Source organism: Chamaea fasciata, unplaced genomic scaffold, assembly GCF_029207755.1.
Source record: "Chamaea fasciata isolate MVZ Bird 193981 ecotype frontalis unplaced genomic scaffold, bChaFas1.0.hap1 SCAF_585, whole genome shotgun sequence".
Lineage (NCBI taxonomy): Eukaryota > Metazoa > Chordata > Aves > Passeriformes > Sylviidae > Chamaea > Chamaea fasciata.
Genome location: NW_027094670.1, coordinates 23335 through 48117, shown reverse-complemented (window position 1 = coordinate 48117; position 24783 = coordinate 23335). Strand labels below are relative to the sequence as shown.

At 38.0% G+C, this 24783-nt stretch overlaps 1 protein-coding gene across 1 annotated transcript in view; it reads left to right on the top strand.

Annotated features, from left to right (window-relative positions):
- LRRC2 (leucine rich repeat containing 2) overlaps positions 1 to 24783 on the top strand; it is a 49509-nt gene that overhangs the window by 9525 nt on the left and 15201 nt on the right. Inside the window, exons 2-3 of the mRNA XM_066209006.1 lie at positions 2096 to 2260; positions 12288 to 12498. Coding sequence (XP_066065103.1) covers positions 2136 to 2260; positions 12288 to 12498 — 336 coding nt within the window. The 5' untranslated portion in view covers positions 2096 to 2135. The remainder of the gene's footprint in view (positions 1 to 2095; positions 2261 to 12287; positions 12499 to 24783) is intronic.

Sequence of the window (24783 nt, the reverse complement as noted above, 5' to 3'; positions counted from 1 at the left end):
CTTAGTGCAGCAAGTGGCACTTTGCCAACTGGGAAAGTCAGAAAATAAGTGGGAAATTCCCATAAGCCCACTTGTCAAGCTTGTCCAGGCCCCTCTGGATAACATGCCATCTTTCAGGCGTGTCAACAGCACCACTCAGCTTGATGTCCTCTAAAAATTTGCTCAGGGTGCACTTGATCCTTTTGTAAATGTCATAAATGAAGATATTGACTCATACTGGTGCCTATACAGACTTCTGCAGGACACTAATTGTAACTGATGTCCATCAGGACTCTGAGCTGTTGACCACTACTCCCTGGATGTGACTGTCCAGCCAATTCCTTATCTATCCTACAGTCCACCTGTCATATCCATGTCCCACCAAACTAGAGAGAAAGACATTGTGGGGGACTGTATCAAAGGCTTTACACAAGTCCAGATAAATGACATCTGTAGCCCTCTTCCCTTGTCCACCGGTGTAGCCACTCTGTTACAGGAGGCTGCTGGGTTGGTCAGGCAGGACTTGCCCTTGGTGAAGCCATGCTGGCTATCCCAAATCATCTTCCTGTTCTCTTTGTGCCTTAGCATAGCTTGTAGGAAGATCTCTTCCAGGACTTTCCCAGGCACAGAAGTGAGGCTGACAGTTTGGTAATGCCCCAGATCCTTCATTCTAACCTTCTTAAAGATGGGTGCAGTGTTTCCTTTTTTCCACTCACCAGGGGCAATTCCCTTGACTTCCGTGACTCCAGATATCAGGGAGATTGTCTTGTCAACCACATCAGCCAATTCCTTTGGAACTCTGGTACGCATCTCATCAGGCCCCCAAAACTTTTGTATGTTCACGTTCCTCAGATGGTCATGAACCTGATCTTGTGGGAGGGGGTTTTCTCTTCCAGTCACATCCTGCAGTTCACCCAGTCAAAAAGGGTGGGAAAAGAGGTTGCCATTAAAGAATGAGTAACTAAGCTTTCTTCTTGCCCACTGCTACCAGTTTTCCAGCATTTTACATCAGAGGTACGTATTCTTTGACCTTCCTTTTCTGGTTGACATCAGTTTTTAGCTGCATGGAACCTGATGCACTGATATCAAGCCTTTGACTGTTGGAATGTGTTTCTATACAAGTTGTGGTTTAGAAATGGTATTCCCTGATTTAGTGTTCCTTCTCGAAACATACCAGACAATGTGCTACTCTCTCACTGCCTGCCTTCCCCCCCTGTAGCAGGATCAAGAGAAGAATGGGAGGCACAAAAACATAAAGATCAAGGGTTGACATAAGAATGATTTAGTGGAAACAGAAATGAAAAAAACCCCACCCACTAATAACAGGGTACAGGACAGGCGAATGATTCACCTGTGATTGCTCATTATGACCTGGTGTTATCTGACAGTGCACTCCAGTAAACTGAAAAAGGGTGGTGTGACTACCTCAGCACTTACGGAGGTGAATAACCCCAGGGTTCTGGCCATGGCCCTCCTGGCTGCTGCAAAGTCAACCCTCTTGACTGGCCAGAATAAGGACGTGTTAGTAAGTGGGGACCATGACGTGTTCACAAAACCTTCCCCATGTCTCTGCCTTAGGTAAATTCTTTAGTGTGTTACAGGGCTGGTCTTTCAATGTCTTTCATAGATAAACACATACTTATGGAACACTGGAATTGCACAAATTCCATTGAAATAGGATGGCTTGAGGTCATGAAGATCAATACACAACAACTCCAGATGAATCACTTTTGCATGATTTAAAATGAATGAATTCTTTATGAGCATTCTTTTTAATATTAGTCACAGAAATTATTAAAATGCAAAGCCTTTAAAGCTATTTTCATCAGTGTTACTTAATCAAACCAGGTTTTTTTTTGCAACTCTGTCTTTATCTTGAAAACAAAAAAATGTAAGGAATATAAAAAATTCAATGTGTATCTGTTGCCATGGATTTTATGTAGAAGTCAATTGTGTGCCACATTAATTACTACCAGCACAAAACCCTAAATAAATTGGGTAAGATGGAAAACATACTATGTTAATATTTCTTATGACTTCAGCTCTTTGCCCCAGACAATTTTAATGAAATATGATAGTTTGGATCTTTATTTTTCTCATTATTCCTTTTCTGCAGAATTGACTTGTTCTTGCAGGAGAAGCTTAATGTCAACAATATGGGGCATCAGGTGGTAATATTTGACTTTTCTGTCATAAGAGGACTGTGGGAAACTCGAGTTAAGAAGAACAAAGAACGTCAGAGGAAAGAGAAAGAAAGGTTAGAACAAAGTGCATTGGAGAAGTAAGACAACTTTTGTATTGTTTATTTTAACCAAATCTGTTCTTATTATCCACTAACATTGCCATATGCTAAATATAATAGATAGAAATATATATAATAAATATGATGAATATACTAAATAATAATTGTTGATCATTAAAATTTTGGGGTTTGGGTTTGATTTCAGTGACATCTTACTTCCTTTCCTCACATGATAGTAAGAGATATGCTGCACAAATAATATTTATGTTTCATTACTTTCTGCTCTGTCCTATGTAAATGTGATATATTAATGATATATTTTATTGTTTACCATAGAGATAAATTGAAGAGAAAAATAACACATATTTGTACCTTTCTATTTCTCATATCCTGCATAACAATATGGATTATTAATTATAGAATCTTTTATATATAATCTTTTTGTTGTGTTGACAGGAGAAAGAAAAAGAGTTAAATTAGTGGACACATTCAATTACTTCTGAATAGGTAATAGCAAAGAGAATTATAATTGTTAGGCTATTTTTTTTAGTTGGGGTATTAAAAAGGACCTTGATTATAATGCTTACACCCAATGATAATTTCATTGTTTTTATTATATTGAATTTATTTTTTCTTTAAGCAATATTTTGCTTCCCAAGACACTGTTAAATATTAAACTGTGTTGCCAAGTTTGGAAACATATGACTTATGATTTTCCTCCCTCTGAGATGAGAAAAAAAGTAGAAATCATGTTCTGTTAAAAAAAAAATGCACAGGGTTAAACAGTGCCCTTGTTTAAGAACAAAATTGCATTCAACCTTTTTTGTGATGTTTCGGCACTCTAAGGATACCCTCATCAGTAGATTCTCACAGCCTGTGCAGCTACACTGACAGCAGAGCAGCTGGTCTAAGAGGAGACCAGGGCAATACAAAGTCTGACTGTCCATTCTGTGGGACCTTTCTCTTCAAAACAGCCATAGCAGCAGGCTTGGTTTTCCCTTCTCCACCAGAGTTTACATTAAAAACTGTAATCCTAACAAAAAAAAATAAGAAAAAAAATAAAAAAATAAGTTTATCCTTCAGATTGAATTCTCTAGCAAGGATAAGCTTTCTTTTGGGTGTGAGCTGTGTCCTGATTTCAGCTAGGATAGAGTTAGTTTTTTTCTTAGTAACTGGTACAGTACTGTGTTTTGGATTTAGTATGAGAATAATGTTGATAACACACTGTTGTTTGGATTGTTGCTAAGTAGTGCTTATGCTAAGTCAAGGACTTTCCAGCACCTCATTCTCTGCTAGTGAGGGGCTGAACAAAGAGTTGGCAGGGAGCATAGCCAGGACAGCTGACCTGGATGTGATATTCCATACCATAGAACTTTTTTCTCGCTATATAAATTGGCAGAATTGGCCAGAAGTGAGTGATTGTTTCTCAGGAATCAACTAGGAGTGGGTCAGCAGATTATTAGCAGCTGTATTCGACATATTTTTTTTCTCTTGGGTTTTCTTTCTCTCTTTTCATTATTGTTATTGTCATTAATAATAATATTATTACCATTATTGTATTTTAATTTGTTTCTATTATTAAACTGTTCTTAACTCAATGCAAAAGTGTTACTTTTTTTTTTTCTGATTCTCCTGCCCATCCTGCCAGGAGGTTGGGGAGTAAATGTCTATGTGGTACTTGGTTGCCATCTGCCATAACAGCTGAGAGATGGATGTTTGCTGTTTTCCTTGTGGTAGAAAACACAGTTGAAAGGATTTAGGATCAGACTTGATCAAAACTTATTTCTGTCCTACTGTGGACAACATGTCAATGTCCCCCTGCCACTTTTTTTTGTTTGTTTTGGTTTTCTGTGGTGCCGAAGATAACTTTTGAGTTCACTAGTACAAAAGGAAATTATGCATGGTAACTTCTCTCTGTAAGAGGCAAAGAGGGTAGCCTTATGTCCTCTGAGGTAGCCTATATGAGCTCCCATGGCTTTTGTCAGTAGCATATATTAAGAATAAGTTCTTGTAGTGACTTGTCTTTTCCATGAAAGCAATGCATTCTCCCTGTTTTTCCTACCTGTGGGTAATTGTAGACAAACTTCCATCTGAAAGAGTGGAGCTTCATTGCTTTTTCTGTGTTTTTTCCACTAATGATGTCTAAATGCATTCTCTTATCTTCCTGTATCACGCAAAGATAGGAAATTTGAGATATAATGCACAAAAATAAAAGTTCCCATGCGCTTGCTGCATGTGAAAAGGATTTTTGTTTTCTTCCTTTAAATTGCAATTTGCATATTGTACTTCATATAGTTGTGTGTCTTCATGCACTCAGATTGCTTTCCAGTTGGCTTTACTTGTAGAGCTCCTTGAAAAAAATGAGGAAATACATTAGACTTTGTCTTCTGGATATGAGTGATCACTGTTACATCTGCAGAAGCAAATGGCAAAGTTTGTGTTCATTCTCATGGTGCAGGCCTTATAGAACAGTCAAAGCTGATAGAATAATGGTCAAAGTAATAAGAATATTAGTAATAAAATGCCAAATTCTGTAAAAGAACATCCTCTTTGTTTTATGAGGTGTGCAGTGACCGCTGGCATTTAGGTCCTAAATGTCAGCTCACAAGCTATTTCTTAAGTGCTTTTCAGTGCTCTCAAATGTTGTACCAACAATATGAGAAGACTTCACTGTTTTCTAGCTTGAAAATATAGGTAAAATTGTATTTCTAATTAAATAATAGAAATAGATTTCTATCTGTGTATAGATGCATTTCATTATTTTATGTAGTTCTGCATTGACTAAATTCAGGTATCATACTCAGGGATTAAAATTTTACTGTTGTCAGGTAGGTCCACTGAAATCAATGCAATTCATACTGTGCCACAGTAAGAAAGTATTTTCAAAGTATTTTGATCCAAAATGATAATTCCCAAAAGACATGTAGAGAGGGCACTTTCCTGAAATGAGGACTATATTCTAACTGTTAAGATTCTAGATATTTACTTTTGCCAGAAGCCAGATTGAATTCCTAGGTAGGGTTGAAATTAATAGAGTTTCTCTGGAAATGCAACATGAGTTTGGAATCTGGATTTTGGGGCTGCTTTTTTTTTTTTTTTTTTTTTTTTTTTTTTTTTTTTTTTTTTTTGAACCTAGTTTTTCTCAAAGAGATTGTAATTTGCTAATGCCTTTGAGATTGTGCATTTCCTTTTTATGCTATGTTATTATGTAAAATGATCTGATAATATGCATTGAAATGTAGTATGTATTACTAAATTTCCTGTTTGCCTCTAGGGAACTTTGTTTTCCTTGGGGCAAGGAAATTTAGTTCCTGCAGCCTCCTTAAACTGTAACTTGTAAGATAATTTTTGACTGAAGGTTTTCTTAAGAGGAAAATCTCACAAATGAAAAGCTTCAACTGTGCATTAATGGTGAGGTCTTGTAAAGATTTGTTTACAAGGCAGGTGTTTAAGCAACTGGCCAGTGGAAGCTGTTCTTAACCAACCACAGAGAATACTAGCCTTCTGAGGTATTGATATCACATAATTTTTTTTTTTTTTTGTGGATTTAATTCAGTCCTATGTTTCCTCTTTGGTTTTGTGGGACTGTGAAAATATGGCAGTTTAAAGAATGCATGTAAACCAGCAACTGAACATGAAAAGAAAAAGAAATGGAACAATATTAGGTAGGCTTATTTTCATTTTATGTCATGTTCTTGGTCCCATCAGACAAGCCCATTTGAAATCTCCCATAGGATATGAGCCTATACAAACAGCTAAAAAAGTGTGCACTGTCCTGAGATTTCCCATATGTTTATGATAGTGCAAATTATGGAAAGAAGTTTGTGTTTATAGTGCTATTTTATGTTTAATCTTCTAGATTCTGGCAGTGGCAAACAATCTTTTATTGTTCCCCAAAATCCTGAATACTGTCAGATGACCTTGATGTGGTATGAGGATTTTCCGCATTGAGATTTCTTTTCTACTTGTTTTCTTTTCTCTCTTTTAATTTTTTTTAAAGGGAATAAGAGTGAAAGTTTACTGTTAGACTTTTTTTTGAGGGATTGCAACGTGTTTGTCATTTGTGTGAAAAGCAGGTAAGATAAATCTGAAGGCTAACGAATTAAGCATTCAAGTGAGGAAATGCCAGAGCTGTTTGTCCAGATTAGCTATCTAAATCTTTGCTGTGAAATGGCACAGCTTCCTCTCTCCACCAATAAACGTGCAGCAAAAATAAAAGTTTGTTCAGCTACCTCTTCCAGTGTCTCTTCTCCAAAATTTTCTTCTCAAAATCTGGCTAATTAAACATGCATATATTATTTTTTGAGTTATATACTTCCCAAGTATTAAAAGTAAAAAGCAACAAAAAACCTACACTTTGCAGGCAGACTGACTTTTTTCTCTGAGAGGTTACATGTTTGTTTAATAAAAAAGATTTGTCTCTGTCTCTCTGCCAAACTTCAGTGTTACAACTCTATTCGTACCTGAACTAAGATTTTATTTGTTCTGTTTATCTTTTTTCTCCTACTCAATACCCTATGCAGAACTTTTTCCAAGCTAGTCTAAAACTGAAGCTGGGAGTCCACTGGCCCCGAACACAAATTATAGTCAACAATATAGTTTTGATCTGCAGCACTAATAAATATACTGAATTATTTGCCTTTGTTTGTAGACTCTTGTGCATACAGACTGTGCATCTAAAGTAATGCACAGAAGCGCGTTGTAAGATAAAAGCTGATGTTCAGCCACAATCTTTTAAAATGCTTGGAAGAGCCTGACAGTGATACTGAAATTGACTCAATCCAATTGAATTTGAAGCAAATGTTGCTCATCCATCAGGAATATTATTCTGGGCTGAGCTCCAGTTTACCTATGATGCTCTTCTAAAAATTCCATAGCATTTTTTAATGATCCTGCACGGCTAGTGACTCTGATTTAAACATTGCTCAGGAGTTCAAAACCGGTGCCACCATGAAGTGTCCCCGTCAATTCTTGTGTCCTGACTTAGAGGAAATAGTGCCATCTAACGAAACTTTCTTTCGTTACCTGGGAATCACAGCTTTCCCCCAAGAGCTTCTAATCAGACATTGAGCAGAGGGTACTTGCTGAAGGAAGAGCAATTGAAAGAAACCCACTTTCTCCTGATTTACTTTGATGGCTCTCAAATCCGTGCCAATGCATACTTCTTTTCCAAGCTGGTTGCTCCTTTGAAAGGTCCAATCACTGAGTTTATGGTAGAGTAGCTCTTTGCATCAGGTTGATAGATTCATAATTTTGCTGGAAAAAATAAAATTTCAAGCAGGGTACTCCCATGTCCTTGAAATACGTGCATTATGTCCCACATCCAAAAGAAATGATGATAACAATAATAATAATCTTTTTTTCTGAAGGTATACTGCAATAGTGAAGTAGCATTTTGGAAATGATTACCTGAAGAGGAATACAGCACTAACCAAAATGAAAACACTTGAATCTTCTATTTCCCTGCTGATCTTGTTTCATAAGTGTTGAGTATTGTCCCAAAAGCTTACTGTAAAAAGGCAATATATTGGAAAACAACTTGCCAGGGTAAAATTCCTCTATATCACATATATCTGCCTTAGTGACAGGTGTGTTTTTGTGTTACAGATATATAGGTGTGAAACTTAACTTTTCTTTTTATTTTTGACAAACATAAGCAGCATGCAACCAACCTTTTTTAAAATTAGTGGAACTATTTGTATGATTGAAGAGGAAATATTGTAATAGTTAGCTGAGTTGGAACCTTAGATCTCATCTGGGCCCTTTGTCCAAGAAAAATATTTTTCGTGTTCATACTCCCTCCTGAATTAGGCTTGACTTTACTATCTTCAATTTACTTACTACTGAACATAATTGTTTCTTTAATCTGACTTCAACTGTTTGATCAAGGCCTAGAGGAAGATGAAAATATTTTATTGTTAAATAGTACAAAAAAGACATAAACTTCAGGAGAGCTTGGTTTTTATAACTTATTTGTCATATGTGAAAGTCTGTTTCTGGAATATCAGGAGTCTTTAAAGTGTCAAGAACAGAAATTTAATTTCTCTAGAAGTATATTAGTATTTAAAAGATTATTTTATTTGTGTGGATATTTTTCCCCCCACTGGTTTAGAGGTCTTTTCTTTCAGATATCTTTCCTGAAGGTTCATGTAATAGCCTCCAGATATGAGAAACATGGTGGAAATTCTGTCTAATTTGATGATTGTCACCAAAAGATGACCTAAAAAGGTCTTTATTTTCAAATGATCCCTTAAAAAGTACCATCATCTCAATCAGAGAAGAATGACAACCATGTAGCCAAATAGATCCCCTTGTTTCATTCTCAACTGAACCTGCAAAGTTACACCTTTGTCATCTTTTCTTCACAATACACACTGGCTTGATATAAGTTGCAGGTCCAGGCCAATAAGGCTTGTAGTGATTAATTTAGGTAGCGTGTAACTCGAGGGTACAGCCACGTGTTGTAAATTATTAGATCCTTGGCCCATGCGGAATAGAATGTTTTCATTCTGAGATATACTGTTTGCACTTTTGTTGCTCCATTATTAATTCATCTTCCATCTGCTCTAAATGGGATTGTACACAGAACTTTAAAAAGGCATTCTTTAAAAGCCTAACAGAGCACATTGCCATAACTTAATGTTATGGGTAAAAAGGAAATTTGACATAGGGTTTCCATATCAGTGTGCAATATACATGCTGAATTCCCTATCAGGTTTAATTAGTAACCCCTGTCTTTCTTCTGAGGTAAATATTTCACTGACTGATTTGCTTAACAGCCATTTTTATCGTATGCATTTTATTTTACTTGGCTAGCAATGACCTCCTAATTTTGTTTTTTGTACATGTTATGAGCAGATTGTCAGAAGGCAGTTTGTTTTTTCAGCTTTAATGTAACTCCCTCCTTACCATTTTTTATATTCGTTGTTTTGAGAGTAAAATTTTAGATATGAGCCCTCTACTCTATTGTTCCTGGAGTCTACCTGACAGAGCCAGTGTAGTAATGCAGCTTACATTTTATTGAGTCAGACTTTTTGACCTCTTCTTTCAGTTGTTTACGTTTTTAACATTCTTAGAATTTATACTGTGAAGAATGAGTCGGTAATTTTTTGGGCTTGAAAGAAGAGCAATGAATAGAAAACCTCCCCATTTTGTGGGCAACTTTTTCAGTGCATTAAATTATGCAGAGTTAAATATTTATTGTTTTGATAGAAAATGAAGGAATTCCATGGAAATGAGAGGGTAATAATGCATATTAAGCTTCACAGAAGGACAGAAAAGCTCTGTGTGGAGGACTGGAGAATGTGACAAAGAGCAGTACAGCAGCAGTAAGTAAAATTTGGAATATTTTAGAAAAAATTCTAGATGTTTAATCCTATGGTTCTTATGGCTCCTGCCTCTTAATTGTTCAGATAATTTTGTTCTCTTCCTTGAAATTCAGTGAACACCTTCCTCATACCACTTCACTTCTTAGCTGTACAAAGCTTTTATAGCTATATAGCTATACTCAGTGGTTCACAAGTTTTGGATGAAAATACAAGTAGGTGGTTTGGGACTACTTATTTTTTCCTTATAGTATATAAAAATACCATTTTGTAGCTTTTCCTAGCAATCTCTTGCTATTACAGTCTCCATACTCTGTTGCGTTGGCAGTTTCCGGGGTACAAATGACAGATTGAATGGTTAAGATGAACACTAAAATTGAATTGGCTCATGTGTCAAAGCATGTTGTTGAACTGTCATGTCTGCTGATATGGAAAACTCTGTCATCTGAGCATTTCTAGACTTTAGCTGGTGGGGATACCCTTAGTAGGGCTGCTTGGAGAAATCAGTGTGTTTGGATATCTCTCCCTCTGTAAAAGAAAATTTAGAAATATTAGCTACAGCTTGTTGACTTATCACAGTGTGGCACTAAGAAGCTGTAACTGCTTTAACCTATTTTCTTGTCTTTGTCGTATCAAGTAAACTCAGACAAGATTTGTGGAGATATGTTGCATGTTGGTGGTGTCCCTGTTAGCGGACTCTTCCTTGACTGTGCTAACATCTTTAGTCCACACAAGGGACTCCCTGGGCTGAATAATTTTCTGTCTGTTCAGTCTATTTTTTCTTAGCTCACATATCACAGCTTGCTGTGGTATGAAACATTTCACAATGCAGTAGACACTGAGAGCCACTGGGAGATTTATTTCAAATATATTTTAGTGTTCTCACAACTCCCCTAATTGATACTTTAAATACCAGGAATTCTTCCAGACATTGGCTTCTGAAGTGCATTCTGATCTCTCTAAGGAGAACTGAAGCCAAGAATGAGTAACATTTCTGCAGCTATCAATAACTTCTATAACTATTCCTTTATTGCTCCTTTCATATTTTGAGAAGTTACTGTTCCTCTCATCTCTGTGAAGCTTCCTTCATCTGATATGGTACAAATCCTTTTCCTACTCATTTGTATATCTGCAGTAAATTAATTTGCTTTTTTGGTGTTTATCAGAGCTCATGTTTCCTTCTAATTCTTTTCATTTGAAGACAAATACAATTTTATTTTTTTAAAAATATTTCTGTAATTTTTGAAATAAGGGATAAAGAAATCCTTACTGTCTTTTCATTAATATGTACTTAGTCTGAGTTTGTGCTGTCTTCATCTAGTCTGTCGACACTTTATCCAGTGAGCTATTTTTTAACCAACCTCACTGTTAATTCACCTCCTGAAATATTTGTAGAAGGTGCTTTTCTGTACTTTCCCTTTTTAAAGATGTCACTTGTCAATACCCTGCAGTCATTATTACAGAAGGGACTTTCTGCACTTCTCATCATCTCTGTGGATGCCCCATCCCTGGAAGTGTTCAAGGCTTGTTTGTGGCTGAGCAGAGAACTTGAGCAACCTGGTCTAGTGGAAGGTATCTCAGCACTTGGCAGTGGGGTTGGAACTAGATGATCTTCAGCATCCCTTCCAACCCAAATAATTCTATGATTCTATGATTCTGTTTCATGTGACACTTTTTTTTTTTCTTTCACATCTTAGCATTGTAGAGAAGAATCCCATGATTAAGTTGTAAAAAGGGTAAAAGTTTTGTTACTTCCTATTTGAACTTTATAAACTTGCATGTGTTTCCCTTTCTAGGACATGACAAATTTACTTTCTCTAGGGGTACTTTGTCCTGAACTTTCTGTCCTTCTTAAGCTCTCAGTTTTCTTCAGTCCTTTAGATTAAGGTTTCTGTCAGAGGATGGAGATGACATAAAAAAGTCTTATGTACCACAGAATATAGAATTCAAAGTGTGAGGTCAGATTTATGATGCAAGGGGCTTTGCAGAACCTTATTTTGGTGTAAGGAAGGCTTGCTTCTGTTCATCAACCCGTTCTTTAATTGGCTAAGCTGAAATAAATCTCTCCTAACTAAAAACATGAGCTTTTGACAGTGCTTGATTATGTCAAGTTGAATTTGCACCTGAATTTCTATGAGAAAAATTTTGCCTTGGAGGTGACGTAGAAGTTACACTGAAATTGAATCTGAAATTAGTTGGCATGTGATAACTTTGACCTTTACCTTCTAAGATATTGGTGTAAAAATTAAAATAAATCATTATACTTGAAAAAGAAAGGGCAGGGAGAAAAGGCACTTCTTGCCTTTTTCCTCCCAAAGAAAATGTTTTCATGTATCACCAGGTACTTGATTTTGTTTGTGCATATAACTTGTTTTGTGAGAATATATTTCCTATCTTATCAAATTAAAGGGCATCATTTTTGTGCTTTTCTCTAACAGTTTGCTCAGTCTCCACTTTTCTGTTATTCTCTGGGTGTTGCTGTTTTATAGGGAGTGAATGAAATCCTAATCACTTGAAATATATAAGTATGTCTAGAAAATCTTAGCATAACTCCAGGAAATGCATATTTTCTTTATAAAAATAAAAATAAAAATAAAAATAAAAATATATTTAAATAGCCTGTACCTTAGATTAATAATTATATTTTGCTAAGTACTTCTGCAAACACAGATTAAGCTTTAGAACTTACCTGCCATATTTTTTCAGCTGATTCAAATAAACATTTTTTGGCACTATTTCAGGATAAAAGAAGAATGGAATTTGATACTGGAGTGTCGTAAGAAAGGTATTCCTCAATCAAAATACCTTAAGAATGGCTTTGTAGACATCAATGATAAGAACCTGGACACTTGTGGAAAGACTCCTCAGCTCAAGAAGAGTCCTGCCTTGTCAGATGGAGTAAATAAGGAACAAAACAAGTTTATTTTTCAGCTTTCTGGAGAGCAGTGGACGGTAAACATAATGGAAAATATATTTCTGTTGGTGAAGAGTTTGGGTGTCTTAGACCGTATCTTTTAATCTCTCCCTTTTCTATGGCAAAAGCATATGAAATTGATGCTTTTTCACAGTGTTAGAAGTGACCAAAGTATTTTCTACCTCAGTCTGAACTAGTGGTTTAGTTTTCAGGTATGCATATTTTAAGTTCTCTGCTGATACATGTAATTTATCCCTCTCAAAACCTTTGGTATGGGCGATAATATTGCAATAAGGTCGCTTTCTCCAAAATTCCCCGATGGGTGAAGAGAGATGAAAATAGTATTTGTTGGCTTATTGCTGTCTTCTACTAATCAGAGATCTGTATTCTTGCCCTAATGACGTGATAACACTTTCTCAAGCTCTGCTCAATTTAAAACTAATATTAGCATCAATCCACAAGGGTCTTACTGAAAAAAAAAGTGCATTGGACTTGCTGATATGTTTTATGTGAAATAGCAGTTTGCAGGTAAGATGTGAATTCGTGTTGGTTTGAAGTTGAGCAAGCGGTGGATTAGAGCTGCTCTAATTTTAAAATTTTTTAAATTTTTTTTTAAATTTAATTTTTTAAAAGTTTAAAAAGATTTAATTGAAATGTATTCGGAGAAACACCACTTTATTAATGATAATGTGAAATTAAAATTTTAAATTTCATGTAGGATTTTATTCCAAAAAATATGCCAAAACATTGATAAAAAAGCTAGAATTATTTTTTGATTGACCTAAAGTGTAACTTTATCCTAGATTTGATCTTGAATCTGATGGTGTTTTCTTTTTCAGTTTTTTTTTGTTTGTGTTTTTTTTTTTTTTTTTTTTTTCTTTTTTTTTCCCTTGCTTTAATTTCCTTCTGAATAAACATACAATATTTGAAACTTCTGGACTATAGAAAATTTTGGTTCCCGTTCAGCTCTGCTAAGGAGAGTCTTTCTTCAACTGATACCAGTCATTGATCTGGTAGGGCTGGTTGCTGAGGAGCTATCACATCTCTTCATTCAAGAACTTGGGATTTTGAAAGTGATGTTTAAGATGTGTAGTCAAATACTGCATTCTTTTGGGTATTGTAAACCTTAGTTTAGAGGTACTTTAGGAAAAAAAAAAAGAGAGAGAGAGATTACAGTTCCTTGCACACTGATATAGTAGCAACCGCAAATATCCTTAATGCATCAGGGTGCAGAGCGTTGCATAATTAAACTTTTCTGTTGGTTATTCTCTTTTGCCAAGCCATTAAAATTTTGCATAAGTTAGGCTTTACATTAGGAGGCAAAATCAAACACACATTTTCTTTTGTGTTCCAGAATATTTAATTTTAATTTGATGTTCTGAAAATTCCCATTTAAGAGAAATTGGTGTACTGTTACCTACATTATATCATCTTGAGCAGTACCCACCATGGGTTTTGATATCTTATTATAAAATGCTCAGTATGTCCACATCAAACAGCCAAGTCTCATTATCCAGCTCTAGCCTAGCTAAAGTGGGTTTCCTGTTTCAACAGCAAACTGTGAAATAGTTCAGATGTCTGCAGACAAAGATACAACGACAGCTGATTTAGAGATCAATACTACTTCAAAATTGAAATGTCAGTTTCTAACAGCTGACAATTATTTTAAAATTGTGAAAATTCAGTTGGCAAAGTTCTGAAAGAAGTGTATATCCACTTACTGCAGAAATTTTGTAATGTTTTTATCTGTTATACAAATCATACCACGTAGTTTGCTTTTCAAAATCTGAACTGATGCTTCTGAACAAAAGACAGAATCAGAGTCAGTCTTTTCCCCAATTACTTTCTCACAAAAAGAAAGCATTCATATTTAAGAAAAATGAATTTTCAGACTATAAAACCAATGCTGTACAGTCTGGCAATCTGCACATGAATAAAATCTGTGTACATATGACAGTTTTCGCAGAGAAGACTGTATGTTATGTAGCTGGGAGCTATGGTGTCAATTGTGGTTTAGTTTTTTTTATGTGTTTGGCGCACAAATACATCTATGAGTTGAAATTTTCGGTGATTAAGCACTCAGAGACTTGGAGAAGTCAGAGTTGGGATTACCTGTGCAGATTTATGGGCACATAACCAGCTGGATTTGCTGTTGACAGGCCACTTACCATTGGCATCAACAAACAGCACAATTCTGTAAAGTATCCATTTGGGGATGAGCTGCTGAATTTTCTATCTTCCTGTTAGCTGATAAGTATTTCTATTATGCCTTCCCTTTTCTCTCATCAATGAAGCAGTAATATATCCTCTAGACAGTTGATAGCTAAATCTGAGTAGGTTGTTGGTGTGACTTAGAGGTTTAATTTTGAGAACAAGGCTTGCTTCTGAGCTATACCATTTCTTTTTATGGATGCTGGGAAGCTAAGTCTCACAGAGGAGTAATCCCCAGCATAGGGATGTGGCTTTAACACATCCTTTTCATAGGTCTCAATATCAGAGTGCCCAGACTCTAGATGGTAAAAATGTAGCCTTGTTAGAAAGAAGATGCTGCTTTGTGCTCCATATTCATATAACATCTAGCTTACTGATTCTGCATTGTTGAGTAGGAGGTTAAAAAGGGGTTTTGTAAAACACTCTATGATGAAATCATAGAATTGTTTAGGCTAGAGAAGACCCTTAAGTTCATTGAGACAAACCATTAACCTAGCAGTTGAGGGATGTAGTCAATGCCTCTGGTCATGCTTCAGCAGAAGCACCATGAAGCTACCTGGCACCCAGAGAACATGGTCCCTCCTTATCTCTGAGGATACCCTGCATAGCCAGAGTTCTTGTGGATAGGAAACAACATTCACCCAGCCACAAGAGTTTGGGATACCTTGGGTAAATATTTTGAAAATAATCTGGGTAATGCTCTTTTGAAAATAATGTCAGACCTTCCTCTGAGAACATTAGTAAAGGTGAAAATCGGAGCAGATCACATATTTTGAATTCCTAATAGGAATTCAGTTCCTTCCTTTGCAACCTTGTGCTGCTTTTTTTTCCACCTCTCAAATATCATTGATATGATAGATAATATATTTTCATTAGGTGGAGACCCACTGTTCCTTGTACCTGTAATTATTTTTAAAACATCTGAGAAAAGATAAAGCTCTTTGACAGCAATAAAATAGCGAGGGAAAAAAGGGTAATAATTTTGTAATAATTAGCCTTTAACACTTTTTGGTATATTTCTACTTTTAATGTTCATGACTGTGGGCTTCCTTAAAGGCATGTATTTCTGTGAAGAAGATGAATAGAGTGAGTGATTTATGGATTTAAAGCCAAGGAATTATGACACAGTGTTAAAGTAGACAAGGGAGCAATACAGTTTTTGCTTTTAACAAAGCTAGAGTGACAGTGAGATCAGTGAAAAGAGACTGGAAATAAGAAGAATCAAGTACAAATCAGGTTTTCTTAGAAGCAAGAATAACATGATACAGCTAGCACTGGGCATGCCTAGCAAGGGATAAGTAGAAATGAAAACTATTTTGATGCCAGTAAAACAAAAGGAGAAAATGTTAGATTGCAGCAGTGAATGACACACTACAGTGTTCTGTGTGGCTCACATGAAAGTAAAAAGCTCACACAAAAAATACTTGGCTAGACAAGTAGGCACAAAGTAGTAGCTAAAGAGACTAGAACTTAATTTTACAGCATATGAATTCTGAAAAAAAATTATTCTGTTTATGCAGATCCATATTTCCATGTAGGTCAACAGCACTGTAAGTAGAATTAGCCTTTGTGCTTGAAGAACAAGTACTCAGCAAGTCCCTCTGAATCTGAAAGACATTTTTTAACTTGGGGTCTGGTTTAGCCATGCCTGTCCATGCAGTTAGCTTCAGCCTGTGGGCACTGGTTGATAATTACATTTACGAGATAGTCTCACCTTTGTCTGTCAAAGCTCCATCTGAGTGGGGCTGTTTGAAACGCGCTTAAGGTTCAGCAGTTTCTGTCTCCCTTTTACATACCAGGCAAATATTTCAGGCTGGACACTAGAGGAAATTCTTCAGAGAAAGCATTATTGGGCATTGGAATGGGTTGCCCAGGGAGTTAGTGGAATCACTGTCCTGGAGGTGTTTATGAAAAGAGTGGATGTGGCACTTGGTGCCACAGTTTGACAAGGTGGTGTTAGGTCATAGGTTGGCCTCGATGATTTCTTCCAAGTTAGTTAATTCTGTGGTTCTGTGGTTCTGTGACTCAAGTGTCTACCTCCAATGGGTGTGCATTTCTGCCAGCTGGGGACAGTACTGAATTAGTATTTGCAATTAGGAAAACAGCATACAATAAAAAAAGGGCTGGTATTATAATCACAGAATCTGATATTGTGAATGAAATCAGACAGGTTTTCTCTTCTTTTTCTCTTTACATAAAAAAGGGGCAGAATTCAGTTGTATTGCCCAAGCAGTTAGTCTCCTAAATCTTGTGTTTGCAAAACACTTGGGACTTTGAAAGCATGAGAATGGTGTTTTGTGACACAAGTAATTTCAGGTTCCCAAGGCATGTTTCAGAAAAAGAAAATTATTTGTTTGAGAGTTTTACAGGCAAACACACTGTGATATATATATATATACATATATGTATATATATAATGGACCTTTGAATTGTGTGTTTGAATTGGATGCCTAGGGAGAAAAAAATAGAATTGATACAACACTTGAGAACCTCTGTATACATATACATGCATCTACTCAATTAAATTAGTTCTTCAGAGAAACAAGACCATTAGAACTAGAAACTGAGGCAAAATAATGACATGAATATTCATATGAATTTTTAAATTAAATCACTTTAACTCTGTTTTTTCCCTCTGAGTGTTTACTTTCTGCTGTTAATTAATGAATGTTTATTCTCTAGCAAATCAGTGAATTTTAAATGTTTTACACAAAATATTCAGGATAAACAAAATTTTAATGTTGTCATAACAATATTGGCAAAGGAAAGCCGATGATGCTCCTCAAATATGGAGTGGGACTGTTCTTGGCTGTGCTACTTTACCTATGTAGAGGATTTGGATGCATACCTACTCAAAAAGCTTTAATGTCAGATGTGCAAGCGAGTCCTGGTAAAATTCTTTACTCATAAATCATGATTTTCTTGCATTTAATTTCCTCACAGAACTAGGCAGCAAATCACTATATTTGTATTTATTCTCACAGTTTTATTGTCTAACATAATATGTAACATAATTTATTGTCTAACATGATATGTTCTCAGTGAACCTGAGAACAGAAAATTTCTACTTGCTATTCCCAACTCTTTCTCACAGTGATGTATTTATTTCCTACAAAGGGTCAAGAAGCATTGCTGCATTGAATGGACACAGAAAATCTCTATTGTGCTTATGTAAATTCCAGAGATCTTCCCAGAGACTCCCCACAAAAACAAACAAACAAAAAAAATCTGGTTCAGTCATGACCACTTTTATTATTAAATGTTGTGCAGCATACTACATTTTATAGAATCAGTAAGGTTTGAAAATACATCTGAGATCATTGAGTCCAGCCATTAAGCCATGACCCAAAATGCCTGAAAAATGTTTAGCCTTGTGGCACTGCCAAGATGCAACCCCTCTTTGCTTCTGGGCTCCAGATGGTCAGGAGCTGGAGTGCAAGAAGCATGGAAGAGGCTAAGGGCAGGGTTTCTGCTTAGCCCATGGAAGAGGAGGATGAGGGCTGTCTTTCTCTGCCTGTTGGCATGGGGCTTGCCTGCACTCCTCTTTCTCTTAGGAAGCAACAGGCACAGGTGAGTGTGGTTGGCAAATCATCCTGTCTTATTGACATGCCCACAACAAATCCCCCCATGCTGGTCCCTTGGTCCTACCACAGATTTGTAAATGCTCATGGTTGAAAAGAATGACAAAAATTTGAGGGTCCAAAAAAACTCATGAAATTTTATCAGTAAATTACTGTTACAATTCAATATTAAATTCCTCTGCCCAAATGAAGGTCCAAATGAAACCAAATGCTGGTACAAGAACACCAATTTTAGTTTGTGTACCAACTTTACTAAGAATATAGGGGAAAAAGAGTGAGGTGGTGTCTGAGGGTGGCTTTATGATGCTTGTATCCCCAAACATCTGTTTTGTTTATGCTGGATATTAAGTTCTGTACCTTTAAGTCTGGTTCTGAGAGCGAAGAGCGGGAAGAAGCGCGTCGTCTGTTCTCAGAAATTGCACTTGCCCCCCTGAATTTCTTCTCACAGATGGTGTTGTCTGCAGCACGGACAGTATGGAGAGAGCTGTCTCCTTTGCTTTTTAGTTAGTTTTTAGATAGCTGAGGCAGAGAGGTTCCCCGGACTGTGGTTTTTCTTTTTCTTGGAACTGATCAGCCCTGCTCTGGACTGAAAACCCAGAAAGACACTGGGAGCTCACGCCTGTGGCCCACTGGGGCCTGGGATGCTGCGTTCCAGTGCAGGAGGGATGATAAGAAACTGAGTGAGCCAAGCTATACCCCACGAAAGGACTTTCTGAATTTTCCATCTCTTCAGATCAATGAGAGGCTTTATTGTTTAATATTATTCATTTTTTTATGCTTGTGAATACTTTGTTTATTAAATAAACAGGTTTTTTTCCACTTTTCTCCAAGGAAACCTTTTCCCAAGCCAGTAGGAAGAGGGGCTGCTGGAATCTGCTTTCTAGAGGGACCCCTTTGGAAGTTTCCTCCCAAATTTGCCCTAAACCAGAACAGGTGGGGAGGATGGAGAGAGATAAAGAGATAGAGGAGGTAGAACAAGCAGAAGATAGCTACCAGTCAGTGCTTGTTTAAAGTATATGCTGCAAATGTTATTAAGCCTTTCCTTACACCACCTTGTTACTTAAATTTTGATGGGTGGTCATAGTCTTTGATCACAGAAGGAGAAAATAAGGATGAAGCAGAAAAGATAATGCAATAAATCATGTATGAAACAATTGCCATTCCAATTATTTAGAAAATAAATTCAGTTGAAAACACCATTCCAAATTGCAGTAACCATGAGTCCCACCCTACGAGTTCTAATGATCAGAGTGTAGACATCAACTAGGAGCTGGGTGTCTAACCATTAAACCAATCATTTGGCTTCATGGATTGAAACAATTCTGCAGTTTAACCAGTTTGTTTGTTCTTAACTTGTGCTTCCTTAATGGAAGTAGAGCCATAATGAATGGTAATATAATATTCTGTGTTGGTTAAATTTAACATTCCACATACATCTTGTTCTTTAAGTAATTGATTTTGTAAAACGTTTTTTGATACTTGTTGGACTTGAAATTTTAGTTCTCCAGTGGCATACTTCGTTCAATTGCTTGATGTATTCATTTGCCATGTGATGTTTTCTACTGCCTGTTGATGTGGTCTGATAACTATATAAGATGAATCTTAAAGCTCAAAGCTAATCCAAATGGTATATGACAGTTCCTCATCTTGCAAATCCAGGCGTCATTATAGTCCATTGAATTTATTTAGGGAGATGATGACAGCAAAATAATATTTAGCAGGTAGTACATATGAGGAATTCCACAAATACTGCCAGTTGGATATGGGTCCAGTGCATCTTGATTTCCAGGAACTGGGCCCAATGTCAAGCCAAAGGGTGAAAAAGTCCAAAATTTGGCCTTGGGGATGGTAGGCAATGTACTTGGCAGTGGTAACATCCCTCAGTGCTTTGTCAAAGAGTACCATATTGGGATAGAAGTGCAGAGATGACAGGCTATGGGAAGAACTTCTCACGTGGCCTTGCTCCTTTTTCATTTGTAGCACACTTACTTTCTACAGTGAGGTTAAAGTCTCAGCAGGGACACAAACAGTGCCTCCCTTCCCAAGATTTTTTCCTCTGAAGCAGGGCACTGACTTTAATCCCCTGGGATCTTTAACCCTACACCTTCAAGGTGCTCAATAGTAGAGCTTTGAATATTTCCCACTTCATCTGTGTCTGGACTCCCAATCAATACATCATCAATGTATTGGTAGATCCTTATCTCCTCATCTACTGAACTGTAGATAATATTTGGGCTAGGGTAGAATGTGCTAGCATGGAGGAATCCTAATATCCCTGCAGTATTTGTTGAAAGTGTATTGCATCTCCTTCCACATGAAAGCAAAAAAATTCCAGTGTGTCTCCTGAAATGGAACCATAAAGTACATATCTTTCACATTGGTGGTAGCTAAACTTGGATGAGCTTCTATTTTTGGCAATTAACTCAGCAATGTTAGGCACTGCTGCTGTTAAAGGTGCAGTATTAGCATTTAATTTTCCATGATCCATGGTCAATCACCATTTTCTGTTTGGCTTTTTTACTGGCCAAACAGAAAAATTACAAGGAGAGTGAGTGGAAACAATTATCTCCTTTTTCTGCAAGTCTAAGATCACATGGGAAACTCCTCCTGGACTTGACTGGAGGTACATTTTATAGAGTGGTTTTCCTGCCCCAAAGGCAGGTTTCTCACTTGTGGTGCAAATTTGTCATCATGCACAGTCCATTCTTTCAGACGTTTCTGGAAATGGGTTGGAAGTATTTGGGGGTTTGGGGTGGCCTTGATATCCTCCTACAGTACAAGGCCACATCTTGGCCTTGTTCCTATGCTGAGATGGTACTGCACTGTGTTTATCTCTGAGAGTTGCAACAAGCATATTTGTCCTGCAAAAGCACTCCTCTCCTTGGGCCAGCACAGTCTACTGCATGGCTGCCTTCTCCAGACACATCCTGTTCTTTCACAGGGAGTTATTATCAAAAATCCTTGGTCATTATCAACAAGTCTCATCTTATATTATCAAAATGCTTGGCTGGATCCAGAGCCATCCATCTGTATATTGTTGCTTGAGACATACCCTTATTTTCCGGGATTTTACAGGGATTCTATACAGGCTTTGGGCCAGCTGCCATCTCCAGAAATCTACCTGACTCTGGCAGTGGGATGCCACATCTCTGGCTGTCCTGTGATGCAAGGGCACTGGAACACCCTGCTCAGAGCACCAAGTGCCATCCTGAAGAAGGAGGCCTGTTGTGTGGGGACAGCTATAGGTGTGGACCTGCACAGGATACACTCAAATCACTTCCTATTCCATGCCACCAACTCTTCCTCTCAGGAAGTGGTCTCTTCGAAAGTGATTCTTTCTCTCGTATCCCACATGTCATTGCCTTCAAGGCTGAAAAAACATTTGTCCTCCCAATCCATATCTTTGTCCAAGCAGGACAGCAGATCCTGGTTATAAGAAGGCCTGTTGCAGATCCACCTCAGCAGATCCAATTTGATGCTTGTGGGTGTGTGTAGTTGACTGTCCTAGTCCTCTTCCCATGCCTCGTGCAAGAGGGGCATGGGAAAACTCTCTTCCTCAGTACTCCAATTTTCGTCTGTGCAGTCGTCTTCTTGGGACAGCTCTTGGTCTCTGTTATCTTCCCAGTCTTTCTCCCTCTTAGCCAAGGCCTCTGCCTCAGTGACTGATGCTGACAGGAGTGCCCCTGCTGCCAGTCCTACTTGATTCCTGCTGAGGATATGGGCTTCCATCAGGCTTGATGTGGAAGACCTGGGGGGTGACCAGCAGGGCCTGTGAATTGCAGCTTCCCGGCTCTCTCTGTCCGCTGCTCTGGTTGGTGCTGTCATCCTCATATCCATAATTTCAGCCACACAGGGAGGCTCATTAAACAGGTCAAAGTTTCAGGGTCAAGTGAGCCCATTTCTCTACTGTTTAGAGGTGAGCTCCTGAGGTGGGGAACTCCATTGTTAAAGCCCCAGTACTCTGACCATATCTGATGAGTGAGGTGCAAGGGAGGCTTCTTTTTTCTAGCATTCCGGATTTGGTTTTCACTGTGTTCCTCTTGAGACAGCTCTTAGGGGTAGTAGAGTTTCAAGCATTTCCTCTCCTCTACCAAGACCTTCTTCTTCTCTGGTACTTCCAGGATTGTCCCTGCTGCTCCTCCTGCCCATTTCCCACTGAGAGTGTGGGTTTCCAGAGGGCTTGGCGAGGGGCTGGGGGATGGGCAGCAGGGGCTGTTTGATGCAGCTCCCCAGCTCTCTGCCTCTGCTGCTGTAACTTGCGAGATGAAGTCAGAAGTTGCTGCCTTGTCCATCTCTTGAGCTTCAGTGGTGAGAGACACAGAGTGCTCCTCTACCTGCAATGCTTCTTATGGCTGCCTGTGGCCCACCTATGGGCAGGAGGAGAAATATGAAGAGGAGGAGGAGGAGGAGGAGGAGGAGGGGGGGGGGGGAGGAAGAGGAGGAGGAGGAGGAGGAGGAGGAAGGGGAGGAGGATAAGGAGGAGGAAGAGGAAGAGGAGGAAGAAGAGGAAGAAGAGGAAGAGGAAGAGTAGGCAGTGGTCCCATCTCCCCAGTCCTTCACCCCATGCCTCTTTGGCAACCTCTGCCACTAAGGTATCCAGGGGAGATGCTACCTCCTGAAGAAAGTGTTCTCCTGGGACTGGGCACTCCAGGTCTCAGTGCTCTTTAAGTAACCTCAGCCTCAGGGCATGGCCCTTGGTAACAATGGTCTTTCGGCACCATGAGACCCCCGCATCACCAAGGGCCCTGGAATGTGCTGATGTGACAATGGGCCACACCCCAGCACCCTTATAACAGCAGGGTGAGATGGGCAGTGCTGGCTGGGACTGGATGGACCCAGCTGGAAGCAGCATGCCAGGCATAAGACAGACCCTGCCTTTTCCACACAGAGGCTCCAGCTGACCTAAGCTATCCCCTTCCACGTAGCCCCAGTGCTTGTGGCCCTGCTGAACTCAGCCCTGTCTGCTTTCAGCCGCTTGGGGTGCCACCATCCTGGATGTTCACATGTCAGAAGGGTAAACTACTTGTTGATAGAATTACCTTGTAAAGGTTTAGGGCTTGCCACCCAGCAACCCTTTCTGTGCAGAACTGTAAATTAATCAAAGAACACTTGCGTCTGGATCGGCCTTTTACACACTGGGTGAAAGAAAACACACAGTGGTTTTGGGAAAACAGGTGGGACATGGGGACAGTGCCAATATTGTTCTGGGGACCTGCAGCAGGGAGTGCCTGGAACTAGCTTCAAATTATTTTAAAAGAGTGGGAGATTTGGATACAAATTTTTATTTTGGCCCATGACAGATAAAAGTATAGAGCTGAAAAAGAAGCTGAATTGAAACTTCTTAGAGCTTTGATCACAGTTTTAGTTCAGGCTCAGGTCTAGCAGGTGAATTATCTCCTAATTAGAAATGTTATAATCAACAGTGGTTTTATGTTTGCTATTTATTTCCTTTTAAAACTTTTTTCTCTTCTAAAAATCAAACAAGTTTGAGGTATAGGTTTTGCTGTTAAAGGCAGAAGACTGGCTGTCCTCCAAGTGTTAGTCTTCATGCAGCAAATTATCAGCAGGCTGCCAGCTTTAGCATGGTACTAGAAGATTACCAAAGAACAAAAGAGAATCAGAGAGTAAAGCAAAATTAATGCTTGCAGAAGTTTCAGTTCCCAACCCTATCTAGTTTGTAAGGAAGCAAAATATCACATCAATTTATGTTTCAGCAACAAAAATATAAATGCATTTAAAAATGGAAAATATTGAAAAAGCACATAGCAAAGTATTTGCATACTATGTAGTTGCATAGTAGCTTGCATTTGCAAATTGTAAATATGATCATATGATATAAAGAAGTATTTGCAAGAAAGAAAAGCAAGTTGACAGTTGGTAGAAGTACAGAATCTACTTCCATTCTTTTGAAGTCGTGTCTAAATGTACTTCTGTTGCTGCACAGGAATATCTTGGTGCTCTAAACGAGTCTTAATGCAGACATAAGGATTTTTAAAAAAATCTTTGTGCATTAATAATAAATATTTTTCGTATTTTGGCTTAATTTTTCTAAAATGGTGAAAGAGTTTGATCTTGATCTAGTAGAGAGCCTTGTGTGCTGCACTATTTTCAGTGTATCAAGGAGAATTTTGTGGAGTACCCCCTTCAGTGTGGGAGAACAGCATGGTTGTTGGCTTCAGAGAAGAAGGGGCTTTATTTGTCATCAAAGAGCTGGAGATGATGTGTTGTGACAATAAAGTGCAAAAACCTGTTAGGTCAATAGGCAAAGACTGATCTGCACTGTGGAGAAATAGAGTGGAAAATACTGTCTGTTAACATAGATATCTTTTTCCCTCCAATATGTTTATTCATCTTTTTCTCTGAATCATGGCTCTTCCCTACAGAGATGTCTGTGACACTCCTGCTAAATACTATCCCCTGTGTGCTGAATTTTCCTTTTTTTACAGGTAGGGAAAAAAGTACTAATTGAGGTTGCTTTAGTCCTCTATTATTTTATTTTGCTGGAGAAAAATGTGCAGCACTGAAGAAGAA